At 49.3% G+C, this 14985-nt stretch overlaps 1 protein-coding gene across 2 annotated transcripts; it reads right to left on the reverse strand.

Annotated features, from left to right (window-relative positions):
* Positions 1-3422: 3422 nt before the first annotated feature.
* On the reverse strand, positions 3423-9667 carry LOC136493548 (protein S-acyltransferase 21-like). 2 transcript variants are annotated; one of them, XM_066489645.1, is made up of 10 exons: positions 9303-9667; positions 7371-7484; positions 7187-7289; positions 6890-7095; positions 6299-6367; positions 6118-6189; positions 5856-5984; positions 5133-5213; positions 4835-5026; positions 3423-4318 (listed from the first exon to the last, which is right to left on the reverse strand). In XM_066489645.1, exons 1-10 carry the CDS (start codon positions 9345-9347, stop codon positions 3512-3514), a joined length of 1818 nt encoding a protein of 605 aa, XP_066345742.1. In that variant the 5' UTR covers positions 9348-9667; the 3' UTR covers positions 3423-3511. The 2 variants fall into 2 exon arrangements, with proteins under 2 accessions (XP_066345742.1, XP_066345743.1); XM_066489646.1 differs by having other exon boundaries at positions 7371-7447; positions 9303-9665.
* Between the last annotated feature and the right edge of the window lie 5318 nt (positions 9668-14985).

Here is a 14985-nt window from a genome sequence, read left to right on the forward strand (position 1 = left end):
TCTCCTTTCGGTACCAAAACAAAATGTATGCATTTGCAATCAATGTCTGACGGTTCATTTGCCTATCCTATCGGCGATGAAAGCACACGTAAGAGCTTCACGAACCAGTGTGCGGCTACTCCGGCAGCAGCAGTAGTAGCCGAGGAGCGAGGAGTCGGCTAGCCTTCGTTCCGGAGGATGGTGGTGGCACTGGCCGGCGCACGGCAGCATTCGATTTTTCGGGGCCCGGGCGGGCCATGTGCGCGCGGTGCACCCGGATCCCAAACCGGTTGTTCCGGGCTCGGCAGGCCCCCGAAGGGTGCACGTCACGCCACGGATTTCGGTTGCAGGCTTTCCGCTTCCATCCGGGGGCACCCCGCTAATCCCGGCGAGGCCGGTCCCGGTCCGCGTCGTCGTCCGTTTCGGCCGGAGCGATCGCCGTCGCCTCTCGCTGAGTGACCAACCGTCGCGGCGAGGCGAGGCGTTGCTGAGACACTTTCCGCTACCCTCTCGCCCAAGGTTTCTTGTTGGGGAAAACGCGTGGTCCTGGTCTCGTCTGGTCTGTCTTTAGCTAGCGGCGGCGCCGGTGCCGGGTCGCGGGAGGTGTCGTCCGGAGGTGGCGCTCACGCCGTTGGCGTGGAATGGAATGGCCGGTGCAGGTGCAGGTGCAGAGGAGGATGGTCCTGGTGCTGGTGCAGGGAACCGCCAACTCGGGAGCCTTATCCTAGAAAACACACAGCCTGCTCGATCGAGGGGGGTATTGTATTTACACGCAAATAATCTCCCCGTCTGATCATTTCGCGCCTGAAATGAAAATATCTCCAGCTTTTGAACCCGCACCTGGGCTGGGCCGTATGGGCGGCGGCAGGGGTATGCCCCTGTATGCCTTGGCATACCCATGATTTGGGAGAAAAAAATAATATGTATAATATACACTAATACATAGGTTTATACGTATCTTGGAAGAGTCACTCGAAGGCCCAATACAACAAAAGTTTATGGCAGCCCACGAACGAAGCCCCGGAATACATCTCCATGACTCCGTCGCTCGGTCGCCCCTGCCCGGCGCCCCTTTCCCTGCTCGCGTGCGGCTTCACGGCGCGTTGCTGCCTGCCGTGTGGCTGACTGGCTGACGATTCATCTGCCGCCGCACCCCACAAGCCGAAGCATTACACTCGATGATTCATCTGCCGCAATATCGCAAGAACTGAGCGTCGACCCCGTCTACCGAGTGTCCTCTTCGGTGCCTTCCGATCTTGGCCTGCTTGTGACTCTGAATATGTGCCTGGACTGGCTGGAACAGGTAAGTTAATTAGACCTATAGAGTCCTGGCGTGCTAGCAAATTTTTAATTTAATAATTTACTAATGTTGTTGTCGGTTGATTTGATTTGATTTGTTTGTGTTTTCTTTTGTTCTGATTAGAGTGAAGGGCTGAAGACATTAGACATTTAGACATGGGACTTGACTTAATACATATATACACTCTATGAATTTATTTAAATTAATTCAATCCACATCATGTCTACTAGAAATAGAAAATATGATTCTTGAGGTTAGTAATATTTTTACTATATTTCTACATATGGTACAAAAGAATACATATTAAAGTTATAAATTTAAGTGAAAGTATGTGTATAATACATGTTAAAGTCATATATTTACTGAAGCTATGATTTAATTTTATTAGCCATACAACTTGTATAAACTTTAGGTCCCCGATTTATCGTCGCTCCAGCCCCAAATTTCTCGAGACGGCCCTGAGCACGCAGCACCTCCCCTACTCCGGCGACCGGCACCGCCAGGCAGTACCTCGCCACGTCCCCCACTCCGGCCGACTCGCCCCCTGCACTCCCCCCTCGCCGGCTCGACCGGTCGCCCCCTGCAGGCTGCGGCCCTTGCCCTTTTCCCTGCTTTGAAATTTTATACATGTGGCATATCCCGCCATAAATTCCTGGCTCCGCCCCGTCACCAAGAGCTCACTCAGTTCGCAGTCGCAGGTGCCTCCGGGAACCAGCACAAATGAGACGTGACTCAGGGTGCACGGTTCAGTGCGTGGGTTTGCACAACAGCTTTACATCTTGATTGATGCCGTGTTTGCCGCAGCAGCGGACCAGCCGGGAGATATTTGTTTGTTCGTTCTTTTTTTTTTCCTCTCTTTTTGATTGATTGAGAAAGAGCTGGCGATATTTGTTGACACTTGACACATCATTGTTGCATGCCTCCTGGCGACGCCTGTTGCCGTCGCGTTCGTGGAAATGGTCCCGAGCACCACCAACGCCATCGCCACGAGGCACACGGCGAGGAATAATCCCAGGCACATTTTGAGCGATGCCTGTACACTGGCCAATGGGCCATGATTCTCAGTTTGGACGCTGAGGTATACTAGACCTGAAAATGGTGGTCAGGAATCATCAACATCAACGCTCTCCCTGTCTCTGGAGTCTGGATGAATCGGTCGGAGAGTTACACCCACTTTCACTTCTGTCCGCGAGGGAAGAACAATAAAAATACGGAAAGAAACACCCACTTTTCACTTTCACATTACAAGAGAGCAATAACAAACTATATAGTATTTATCCGCTAATGCACCTTTTTCAACATATAAACACGGAGATCAGTGTACCTTTATCACGTGCAGGGCAATAACAAACTATATAGCATTAGTCGATGACAATTGACAAATGACAAGTACCGTCACTTTTTATCCAAGAATGGCTCACGATGAAGAGGGGCTCAATTCCGCGGAGTCACAACCACCCACTTACTCTTTTTTTTAGATAACCACCCAATTACTTAGGCCCGGTTCGCTTATCTTATAATCTGTCTTTTTTAACTTGTTTTTTCAACCAAAACAGTATTTTTTTCTCACAACAAATCAGCCGGAACAGTGTTTCGGCTTGTTTTTTTCAGCGAAGCGAACGGGGCCTTATTCCTCGCGGATTACACGAGTTAAACAGCCACAAGTCGTGCAAAAAGCGGGAGTAAAATATGATTGCAGCCACTCAGGCCGAGATAAACTGATGGTCATGGGCAATCCGGGCGGCGAGTGCACGATGCCTCATGCGGATTTGAGATAGCTTGGACAGTTGACATATAGTACAAGATTATCCAAACATCGATAGGTCATTCCACCAGGAGAGAAGATAGGGAAAATCGATCCAGATTAGCGAATAGATTTAGCACATTTGTAGTTTTATTTTAATAGGGAGCACGTTTGTAGTTATCGCCTTGTTTTGAGAGTGGCCAGGTGAAGCTAATTAGGTTTGGTGACAGAACATCCTTGTCACTTTCACTTCACTACTAGAACTGGCAATAGGGGTACCCTCGTTATCCTACTCATCATCACTTGCATAACTTCAGTGTTATGGTTGCTAGTGCCTAAATTGATCTTAATTTCCATGAACCGGATACAGAAAAATGATGAACCAATCTGTCAGATGTAAGAGCTAAGAACTACTATACATTAATAATAGAGCAGAGAAACATGTGTTTCGGAAGACTACTCCAAAAAAAATTTGATATAGTAGTATTTCACGGTAACCTGGACAGCTGATCTTTCTGGGGGTCACTGGGATCGAACACCGGGAGCTGGTGCGGCCGAGGCCCGGCAGACCTTTGGCTCGAACCACCAGGATCTCTGAAGCTTCTTGCTGCAGGGTCTGCGATCAGAGGTCCACCAAAGAATATAGACTGCCCGGTGTATCCCTGGTTTGCCTGAGCAGACACGAACCTGCCAGCTTCCTGATCCCAGTAAACAGATGACCGGGAGGACCTGTCAGCTCGTGGTGGGGGGTAGGACCTCCCTGCATTGGTGATTTCAGAGACAGGAGCTTCACTGACGCTTGCTTTTGCTGAGAATGGAGACCTATTTGCTGATGTCTGGTAGATTGGGTTGAAATGCTTGGAAGGATGGTGCTCGTCTAGAGGAGTTGGAGTCCGTGAGTCGCTCTGGAAGCTGCTCGGTGTCTGGGGGTACAGCTCGATGTCATCTGCACTTGCTCTGCTGGGTAGATAAGAGGGCTTGTACTGTGAATTCCCGCAAGACCGAGGGTACCTATGGTGTCCGGTATCAGCACTTATGGCACTGCTTCTGGTACTGAGGTTATCACTGTCTGCCTCATACTGGTTGCAGGTATTGATCGGTTTCAGCACAGACGAAGAGGCTCTGGCTTTTGCTGCTGCTTTCATGGCCTCATTTGAATCGAGCTTCGCAAGCTTCCATGCACTGATGCGAACTGGACGTTTAGGATGGGTTTTCATTCTTTCCATTGGGTCTGTGGTATCAGGATCAACAGTTGAAGGAACTCGGCCAGGCTCCAGGTGTGGGATGATTTCGTCCTGCAATGTGATGCAAACAGGATCAAATATATGCAGGATGACTCGCTCAGAAGGAAAAGATAGGTGCAACTTATAATTGCAGACAACTGTGACAGGCCGAACATCACTAATTTTGATAGATTATTATCTAGGATAGTGTGAGTTTCTGATAAGATTTGTTGAAGTTGAAAGAATAGACTGCACATCAAATTGTGGTGCCTTCAATTATACTCACTCCAGTCACAAATAAGTGACGTTTTGGACTCGACACGGTCTTCAGAATGCAACTTTGACTCTACTTTTTATTACAAGATATTATGAAACATAGCAAAAGTACTCTTTTATGAAAATATATTTCAAGACATATCTACTCATAACATTAAACTCAAAACATAAAGAGTAATTTGTAAACAAAGTTTAAAATGATTGACTTAGGGCAACCCAAAACGTGACTGCAGGGAGTAGAACATAAACACAAGATAATGGTGCTAAGGAAAGTTGACATGGCCCAGAAGTATTACATGATACAATTAGTACCTGGTCAATGAAGATACGTGGGGGAGTGCACCATGCGCCTTTGTAGTGCCGTGCAAACGAGCTCCCACTAAAACCTGTTGGTGTAGAACTCATTGGAGAAGATGCCAAGCTTTGTTGGTCATCATTGACAGAAGGTCCAGGAGGTTCACTCTGAGCCCTCATGGCCACAACATATTCGTAAGTTGTTATGCCCTGAAAAAAAATTGTGCAACAAGAGTAACCACATCACATGATGCATTCTTGGACACGATCTAATAAAATGGGACAAATAATGACAAGTGACAACAAAGTGACTAACCTTCCGGATTAATATCATATGGAAGAAAAATAGTTCTCCTAGTGGTACTGAAGCAAGCATAGAAAGAGCTGTAGCCAGGGCCTAGAGTCAGAGAGGTTTCTTTGTCAAGATTGTGACAGCTTACTAGCCATACCATATCATAATTCATAAACAATTGACAATTGACTATCTCAGACTCATCATAGTTTACAGGACAACTATGTCCACTCAATTTGACAGTTTTAGGTACTGCCAGTATTATCTTCCTCAGCTATGATAATCGTTCTCTCTTCTTAGTGCATGTGTACATAGTCGGCATGGACCTTGCATTATCAGCTAAGACCTAAACCTCAATTGGACTAAAGGTTAAGTAAAATGCCTTGTTTGGACAAAGACTATTACTGTGGATTGTAGCAAATGTGCAATACGCTCAGCATTGGTTGTGCAATTTCTGCTTCTAAAAGTTAGCAATTCCTTCCTTTCACCTCTATATAAGATTGGCCCCTTTTCATACTAAGTTGTATTGAACTCCATATCTTCTCTTACCTCAACAGCCTAATTAAAGTTAGGACCTACCAATTTGATTGTCATTATCACAAGGATCCCGAAATAGCGATGATAAAGCTTGCAAAATTAATAAATGTACATGAAAAATTCTATTAACTATATAACAGAAAAAAATCACATTGTAAAGGGAAACTAGATTAATATTTTTTTAAAAAAAAATAATAGTTTAATACTTACCACAATGGTTGCAAAGGGTGCTCGTGAAAGACCATCGCCCAGCTTTTCCACAATCTGATCTTCTATAGCCGTCTTATCAGTGAAGCAACGAACAAAAACAGCAATACCAACTCCACACTCAACAGCAAGCTGAATTTACAATAATGGCAACTAATCACAAAAAATGCTTTTGGATTAATCCACAAGATAAAAGCTTATTGGTATTTAAAAGGATGTAATGTTCACAGTTAGAAATATTAGCATTCCATGATTTTTAACATACCCAAGCCAGACTCACAGCCATAAGGCATAAAAATGTGATATAATTTTTTCTTCCAACACAATTGTTCAGCCACTGCATCAAAAGATAAAACACAGGTTTGAGTACTCACAAAAGGAAAAAAAATCAACAAGTAGAAAAAGCAAAGAAAGCCAAATTAGGTAGAGAAGATTTGATATAATACCCGGCAGTGATGATCAAACCCATCAACGCACTTGTCGCAACTTCGACAGTGCTTGCTATGTGTGTGCACCTGTATCAGAATACAAAGGAAGCTGCACTTAGTGTCAACTAAAACTTTGTGTTGATACCATGTGTCCAAACATAAAGTGCACTGAAGATTAATACAAAGAAAAAAAATAAGCAAGCATCATGGCAAATGAAGATGCCAACTGCTGCCTTCGAAATGAAACAGAAGCACCGAATAGTCATGAAAATATATAAATGAGTCATTTTTCTTATGCTTAAATAAAAACTTTGTTGCATAAAAAACTATCTAGGTTGAAATTGTAATAACATTCCAAACAGTGCCGTATTGAGAGTACCTGGAACTACATGAATACAAAAAGATCGCTAATATTTTTTTAGGCACCAACTCTTAGCATCGGTTATGCTGCAAGCAACAGTTTTGGTTTTCAGGTACATGGGTACTTAATAAATTGGTAAACTAGAAGCAAAGAACCAATAATATACTCTTGGTAAGATAAAGAGAAATTGGGCTCAAACAGAAACACACTATGCACATCAAATAGGGTTGGGGCTCAGCATAAAGTACCTCCGCATTGCAAAGGGTGCAAAAGAGTGCCTCTTCACCATAATCTTCTTCATGGTTAGCTTCATCCTCTTCGCGACAGTCCCCAGTTGTACAAATAGCGCAACAAAAGCAAACCCTTCCAAAGCATGATTTATGCTTTTGGATATCCTCACCGTCACCGTTTCTCAATCCTGGCTTACCAGCTTCTTCTTGAGTGTCTACAGGTGCTTTTAACCAGAAGATAAAAGATGTACTAGTAAATAAAGTGATAGGGTGCAAAATAGAACTATAGAAGCATTGTTAATGAGCAAGATATACCTTCTGATTTATAAAATAGTGTGCCATCCATGGAAATCAGGATGCCAGGGTCAGCGGGATCAACCGCAGTACATCTAACATATAGAATCAGCACGGATAAGGCCTGGCAAAACAGAAAACAAATATCAAAGCAGTGATCACTTACTCAGGTATTAAATCCAAGCATGGTAGGGTGGAATCTTACCAGAAAACTATAAATAACCACAGCGATATATTCATACAAGTCCTTCCCAAGAAATGGAGAGAAGAAAGCATAGAATGCTATACAAAGCAAGAAGTACACTGTTATAGCTACCACCTGGAAAAATATATATATAAATGTTATTCATGCAATCATACTGTTCCACTGATAAGGGGTAAGCACCAATAGGGCATAGGTAAGGATGCATTGACTGCAAGGATAGAATTTTAAGAGGAAGCATGAATGAAATGTAAGAGGGCCACAAGTTCAGCAGAACTGAAGGCCATGACTCCCATAATGTACATAATAATCCCTATCTAAAACGGGAAGCTCCTAAGAGATATTACTAAACAATGAGCTTACAAGCATGTCAACTGATTATACCGTCAAATTTACAAGTGTGGACTTAAAATTTTATATTCACTTCCAAGAGAAAATATTTTTTTATAAGACAAACTCATCAGCTTAGACTTTTCATGCTTCTTCTAAAGGACACTCATAAAGTCATAGTAGTTGAGAATTTGTAGCCTTTCCCTCAAAGCTTGCACTTGTATCAAGACTTTATAGATGAGGGGCAAATAAGGTGAGCAAATGAAAGTAAGCAGGATGAATTGGCTTGTGAATGGATCCAGGCCACTGCTAACTGAATGTTCATGGAAAATTCAAATTCAAAAAAATGAAAATACCTACTTGATAGTATCACATAATCGACATTTTTTCCTAAGGCGAAAACTAATATTATACTCGTAGTTCACGCTTTAAAAATCTTGGTCACTAGTCACTACTCCACAATTCTGACCTCACCAGGACACCATTGTTCTCTGATAATGCATCAACAGAAGTAGGATACTACAATTCAATTCTTCATTGAATCCAGAAAAAAGGCTTTATAGCAACACACTTCACAGAGCTGCCAAAGCTAATAGCTGGGCATTGACGCTAAGATAGAATACGACAAACTCACTACGACATTCAAACTCACCGATGCATTAACAAATTTTTAATTCAGTGCAGCACATTTGGTTTCGCACATCTGGCTGTAGCACAGGCAACTATTAATTGGCTGAGACAGTGGCATAAACCTAAGGAACATACTAGTGGCAGGGTCAGATCCAGATGAATGACAACAAACAGAACGCATCAGTTATTGTTTAGGAACACGGAAGCATCCATTGTAAGGCATCACGCAAAGAGGAAAGTACAGTAACACATTTTAACAGCAACCCCGAAAAATAGGGTCCATGATGAATCGAATACAACATGCAGTTTAACACAACCTAACTATATCAAACCTTACAAAAATGAAGGTACACATATTAGGGAATAAGGTGAAAGCGCAAGGAGACAAAAGAATAGGGCGGCAGCGAAGCTGAATTTGGATGTCAAGTCCGACATCACATCATAGACGAAAGAGCAGAACGGCCCAAGAGAATACCAACAAAAAGTGACACTTTCATTGGAGAAAGCGAAATGCCAGATAAAAACCAGACACATTCTATGCCGCAGGAGATCAGGATGTAGCGCTGCATAAAATTCAGGTAAACACCTGCCGTTAGGATAAAACCTCAACAAAACCAAATCCATGTGCTACTACTTCGTGTTAAAATAGAGAAATAACGGAAGTGACAAAATTCTCGCGCGCTTTTCAGAGTAAACAGAACCGCGCAGACGCATCGGGAAAAGAGAAGGGCAACCCATCACATCGCATCAGATCACAGGCATTCCTCATCAAACGCTAAGCACGTCAGAGAGAAACGGCACCAGGAATTCGTTCGAACATCGCCCCAGAAACACGGACCGGAAAACCTCCCCCACTTCCGCGGAAACCCGAGCATAGCGCGACGGGATCCGGAAGCGAGCACATTGCGCGCCCAACTCGCACATTCAGAGCGGAGGAGAACTCATGGTGCGGGAGAAGGAGAATCGCGGGCGAACCTGCAGGGTGTGCGCGGGGAGCTGCCACCCGTGGCGCCGCGCCATGGAGGCTGCCCGCTGCAGCAGAGGCGGCGGCGGGAGGAGGAACGGAATGGAGGCGGCCCCGGGATCAGCGGCGCGTGAGCTGCATTGCGGTGCGGCGCGAGATCCCGAGCCCGCGGCCGAAGTGGAGGGAAAACCCTAGCGGCCGAAGTGGAGCGCCCGTACAGCCGCCGCAGCGCGTGGCTGTGTCAGGCGGCGCGGCAGGCGGAGCCGAGGACTGGACACTGGAGGGAGGGGTGGAGGAGAGCAGGGGTCGAGAGGAGAAAGTTGAAGACGTGCGGGCGGCGATGGGCGACGGCTTTGGGTTCCTTCTTGCTCTCGGGATCGGGCCGTCCGAATCGACCACTTGCAGTTGCAGTTGATGTGTCATGTGTGCACCGCAAATATGCAAACGATTTTGTTTTCCTTTTTTAGCCGTTTTTTTAAAGAAAAATATGTACTACTTCGTTTTACGGTAAGGCAGTCTCAGTGCTACTGTTATTTATAGAAATTATGTTTTAATAGTTGTCGCTGTTTTGGACCGACGGGCCCTTATCCAACCAGTGGAAATGTACTACGTGCACCTAATCCCGGATGGTGATGCAAAGAGACACAATGTTTATACTGGTTCAGGCAATAGGTGTCATACGTCCGGTCTGAGAAATCGATCTTGTATTCCTTACACCGAAGTGCTTGTAGTAAGGGGTTACAAGCAGGGCGAGAGAGGGAGCGAGTCCCAGGTCTCTACATGGAGCGGTGTGAGTTGCGTGAGATGTTGATCTCAGGCAACGGGGAAGCGTGCGTGTTATAGAGTGTCGCTTGTGTGCGAGTGAGTTTGTCTGTCCGCGTTCATGCCTGTATATGTCTATCCGTCCCTAAAAATGGCCCCGTTGTCTCCCTTTTATAGTTGAAGAGGGGGACAGGGGTGATACATGGGGTTGCTACGTAGCGTTGTGCGAACAGAGGCGGCATGTCCGAGCCCTGTAGCCTGTCACTGTGGCAGTATGGTTGACGGAGTGGTCCTGTCCTTAATGCACTGGGGCGACGCGCCGGTCACACCCGATCCTATGCGACGTGGGAGCTCCAGTGATAGCTTGACGCAGGGCATGGCAGGCGACGTGCCGGTCGCTGTGCGTTGACAGTATGAAGAGCCGAGGCCCGGTTGGTGCCGAAGCCGAGCCATCATGGGGGCTCGGTGGGCGTGAATCCCGAGGCTGCCGAGACCCTGAAGTAAATTACTGAGGCTATAGTGACCCAAACTTGACTCCCCATGTCGCGTTGTTCCTGGAGCATGGGTTAGGTAGCACAGTGCAGTACGGGCGTCGTCGTGGGCACAGTACCGAGCACAGCGGCCGGTAACCCCTGCCCCGTCCTATCCCGGACGGTATGGTGTTGATGCGACTTCCCGTCTCCTCGGCCGCTCTGCTGTGTCGAGCCATCGTCCGGCTGATGTCGCGGGAGTGGTTGGTCGCATTAATTGGACGTGACGTTCTGTCAGGGAGATCGATCGAGGCGGAGGCGACGGGGTTGTTGCCGAGCCGGCCTCGAGCGAGACGGAGGATTGATAACGCGTCTGAGGCCTTACGTGCGGGGCCTCGAGCGAGACGGAAAATTGATGTCCCATCCGAGGCCTTACGCGCGGGGCCTCGAGCCAGACGGAGAATCGGTTCCCTGTCCGAGGCCTAACCTGTGAGGCCTCGAGCGAGGCGGAAAGTCGGTAGGCCGTCCGAGGCCTCTCATGCGAGGCCTCGATCGAGGCGGAGAGTCGGTGGCCTCGGACAAGGCCGGGGTTAGCCAATAGTTGTCTCTTGGCTTTGATTTTGATAGGGTCTAAGCGATTTTTTCAGTTTTCGCTTAGGGACCTCTTTTTATGGTACCCGACAGTAGCCCCCGAGCCTCAGGGAGAGTGTGAGCGCTCTCCCTGAGGTTTTGACGAGACTCGGCTCGCGACAGCTCCTGGCGGGATGGTGTTTCGTACTCGAGGCCTCGGTGGGTGCGCGTGAGCGCACCCGCCGGGTGTAGCTTCCGAGGCCCTAGAGGAGTGGATTTATTCCTCTAGGGGCTTTTCTTATGTCATACGAGGGGTTTTATTGCGTTTGCCGAGCCTATAAGTGCGAGCTCGGGTCGCTGAGTCTTCGGCTTAGTTGCAGGAAGAGCCCCCAAGCCTCTGCGCGGAGCAAGAGGGTGATCAGGAGTTTCCCTATCTTTTTTGTGCGGCCCTTACGTATCCTTTTCGTTTGGAAGGAGGGGTGGGGGATGCCATGCTACCCTCGATGGGCGCGAGCAATGACACCTCCGGTGAGCTGTTATCGGGTAAGTCCGAGTGAAGGCCCGTGCCCCATTTCATAGGGGTCGGCTAGCGGTCCAGAGACGCACTCCAAAAGTACCAGAGAGCATCTCTAGTGGGTCCCAAGGGCCGTTCGATGGGCCCCGGGGGCTCGATGCCTCTCTACGGTGGGATCCCATTCGAAGACCTCCCTGCCGGTCTCGAACACGACTTAGGGCATCCCTAGCATTTGCTCGCTTGGGTCTTGGCCATGTACGGGCTCGCCCATAGTCATCCCTGACTCTGTTCGTCCTGGGGCGGCTATTGAAACCTTTGGGGGGCTAGCCTTCGAACCCCTGGACCGTAACGGGCTCAGTGCCCTTTATCGCGTTCTTCCCTGCGAGTTCGGGTTGCTTGTCTTCGTCCTAGGTGCAAGAAGAGCCCCCGAGCCTCCGCACGGAGCGAGAGGGTGGTCAGGAGTTCCCCTGGCTTTTTGTGCGACCCTCGCGCATCCTTTTCGTTCGGAAGGAGGGGTTGTTTGCCGAGCCCTCGAGTGCGAGCGTGAGTCGCTAGGTCTCGGCAAGGTTGCAGGAAGAGCCCCCTAGCCTCTGCACGGAGCGAGAGGGCGGTCAGGAGTTCCCTTGGCTTTTCGTGTGACCCTCACGCATCCTTTTCATTTGGAAGGAGGGGTTGTTTGCTGAGCCCTCGAGTGCGAGCCTAGGTCGCTGGGTCTCGGTAAGGTTGTAGGAAGAGCCCCCTAGCCTCTGCACGGAGCGAGAGGGCGGTCAAGAGTTCCTCTGGCTTTTTGTGCGACCCTCGCGCATCCTTTTTGTTCGGAAGGAGGGGTTGTTTGCCGAGCCCTCGGGTGTGAGCCTGGGTCACTGGGTCTCGGCAAGGTTGCAGGAAGAGCCCCCGAGCCTCTACACGGAGCGAGAGGGCGATCAGGAGTTCCCTTGGCTTTTTGTGCGACCCTCGCGTATCCTTTTCATTCGGAAGGAGGGGTGGAATATGCCAGGCTAACCTCGGTGGGTGCGAGCGGTGACACTTCTGGTGAGCTGTTATCGGGTAAGTCTGAGTGGAGGCCTGTGCCCTATTCAATAGGGGTTGGCTAGTGGTCCATAGACGCACTTCAAAAGTACTAGGGGGCTTCTCTAGTGGGTCCCAGGGCCGTTCGATTGACCCTAGGGGCTCGATACCTCCCTACGGTGGGATCCCATTTGGAGTCTTCCCTGCCGGTCTCGGACACGACTTAGGGCATCCTGAGCTTTCGCTTGCTCAGGCCTTGGTCATGTACGGGCTCGCCCATAGTTGTCCCTGACTCTGTTGCCCTGGGGCAGCTATCGAAACCTTTGGGGGCCCAGCCTTTGAACCCCTGGACCGTAACTGGCTCGGTGCCCAGTTCCTTCATCTAAAAGGAATCGGGTGGGGGATATTCCTCTCCCGTCGGCTGACAACGGCAGGTGCGCCTTTTGATGTGGTTTTCTCAGGGAGGCGGAACGACGCCTGCCACTGCTGTGGTCGGACGCGACGCTGTGTCAGCGGATGGGACATAACTGTTCACGCGATTAATAAGGAAAAGGTGGGTACGTGGGCGGTAAAATCGGATCTGGATTAACTGTATCAGATTCGAGGGAAACTTCCCCGATTTCGTCGCCCGTTCGCTTCGCCCCCTTCCTGCATAAATACGTGACGAGCCTCGCTCCTCTCCTCCTTACCTTGCCTGCCTTTGCTTTTGCTGCCCTCGAGCCGTTGCTAGGAACAGAGAGCGTCGGGGAGAAGAAGGGAGAAGGGAGAGAGAAAGCGGGAGAAAGGGAGCAAGGCTTACCGCCGTAGCCGCATCCTCCACCGCGCAATGGCTAGCAGCCCTATTGTCCTCTAGGCGGATCCTTGGGGTCAGTCCGATGTGTCCGTGGAGACGCTGCAGTCGCTTGTCGACGACGGCCTCCTCCACCTGGTTACCGACCCCAATAGGCCAGAGTGGATTGCTCCAGGGGAAGAGCCAGAGTTGAGGCCCCGCAATGGCTACATCGTGAGCTTCGTGTCTTTTCACGAGCGCGGTCTCAGCCTCCCGGCGGACTAGTTCATGCGAGCGCTCCCGCATGACTACGGCGTGGAGCTTCACAACTTCAACCCCAACTCCATCGCGCAGGCAGACGTCTTCGTCACCGTCTACGAAGGGTACTTGGGCATTGCCCCCCATTAAGAGCTGTGGCTTCACCCCTACCTGGCGCGCCAACTATCGGTGTTTTGGACCAGCGGGCCCTCAACCAACTAGTGAAAATGTACTGCGTGGCCCTAATCCCGGATGGTGATGCAAAGAGACATAAGGTTTATACTGGTTCAGGCAATAGGTGCCCTACGTCCAGTTTGAGAGATCGATCTTGTATTCCTTGCACCAAAGTGCTTGTAGTAGGGGGTTACAAGCAGGGCGAGAGAGGGAGCGAGTCCCAGGTCTCTACATGGAGCGGTGTGAGTTGCGTGAGATGTTGATATCAGGCAACGGGGAAGCGTGCGTGTTACAGAGTGTCGCTTGTGTGCGAATGAGTTTGTCTGTCCGCGTTCATGCCTGTATATGTCTATCCGTCCCTAGAAACAGCTCTGGTCTCTCCCTTTTATAGTTGAAGAGGGGACAGGGGTGATACATGGGGTTGCTACGTAGCGTTGTGTGAATAGAGACGGCATGTCCGAGCCCTGTAGCCTGTCACTGTGGCGGTATGGTTGACGGAGTGGTACTGTCCTTAATGCACTAGGGCGACGCGCCGGTCACACCTGATCCTATGCGACGTGGGAGCTCCAGTGATAGCTTGATGCAGGGCATGGCGGGCGACGTGCCGGTCGCTGTACGTTGACAGTACGAAGAGCTGAGGCTCGGTTGGTGCCGAGGCCGAGCCATCATGGGGCTCGGTGGGCACGAATCCCGAGGCTGCCGAGACCCTGAAGTAAATTGTCGAGGCTTGGAGGGAGCAGTCGGTTCTGTACACTCATTCCGAGGCTATAGTGACCCAGACTTGACTCCCCACGTCGCGTTGTTCCTGGAGCAGAGGTTAGGTAGCACAGTGCAATGCGGGCGTCGGTCATGGGCACAGTACCGAGCACAGCGGGCGGTAACCCCTGCCCTGTCCTGTCCCGGATGGTATGGTGTTGATGCGACTTTTCGTCTCGTCGGCCGCTCTACTGTGTCGAGCCATCGTCTGGCTAATGTCGCGGGAGTGGTTGGTCGCATTAATTGGACATGATGTTCTGTCAGGGATATCGGTCGAGGCGGAAGCGACGGGGCTATTGTCGAGCCGGCCTTGAGCAAGACGGAGGATTGATACCGCATCTGAGGCCTTACGTGTGGGGCCTCGAGCGAGACGGAAAATTGATGTCCCGTCCGAGGCCTTACGCGCGGGGCCT

This window comes from Miscanthus floridulus, chromosome 11, assembly GCF_019320115.1.
Source record: "Miscanthus floridulus cultivar M001 chromosome 11, ASM1932011v1, whole genome shotgun sequence".
NCBI classification, from domain to species: domain Eukaryota; kingdom Viridiplantae; phylum Streptophyta; class Magnoliopsida; order Poales; family Poaceae; genus Miscanthus; species Miscanthus floridulus.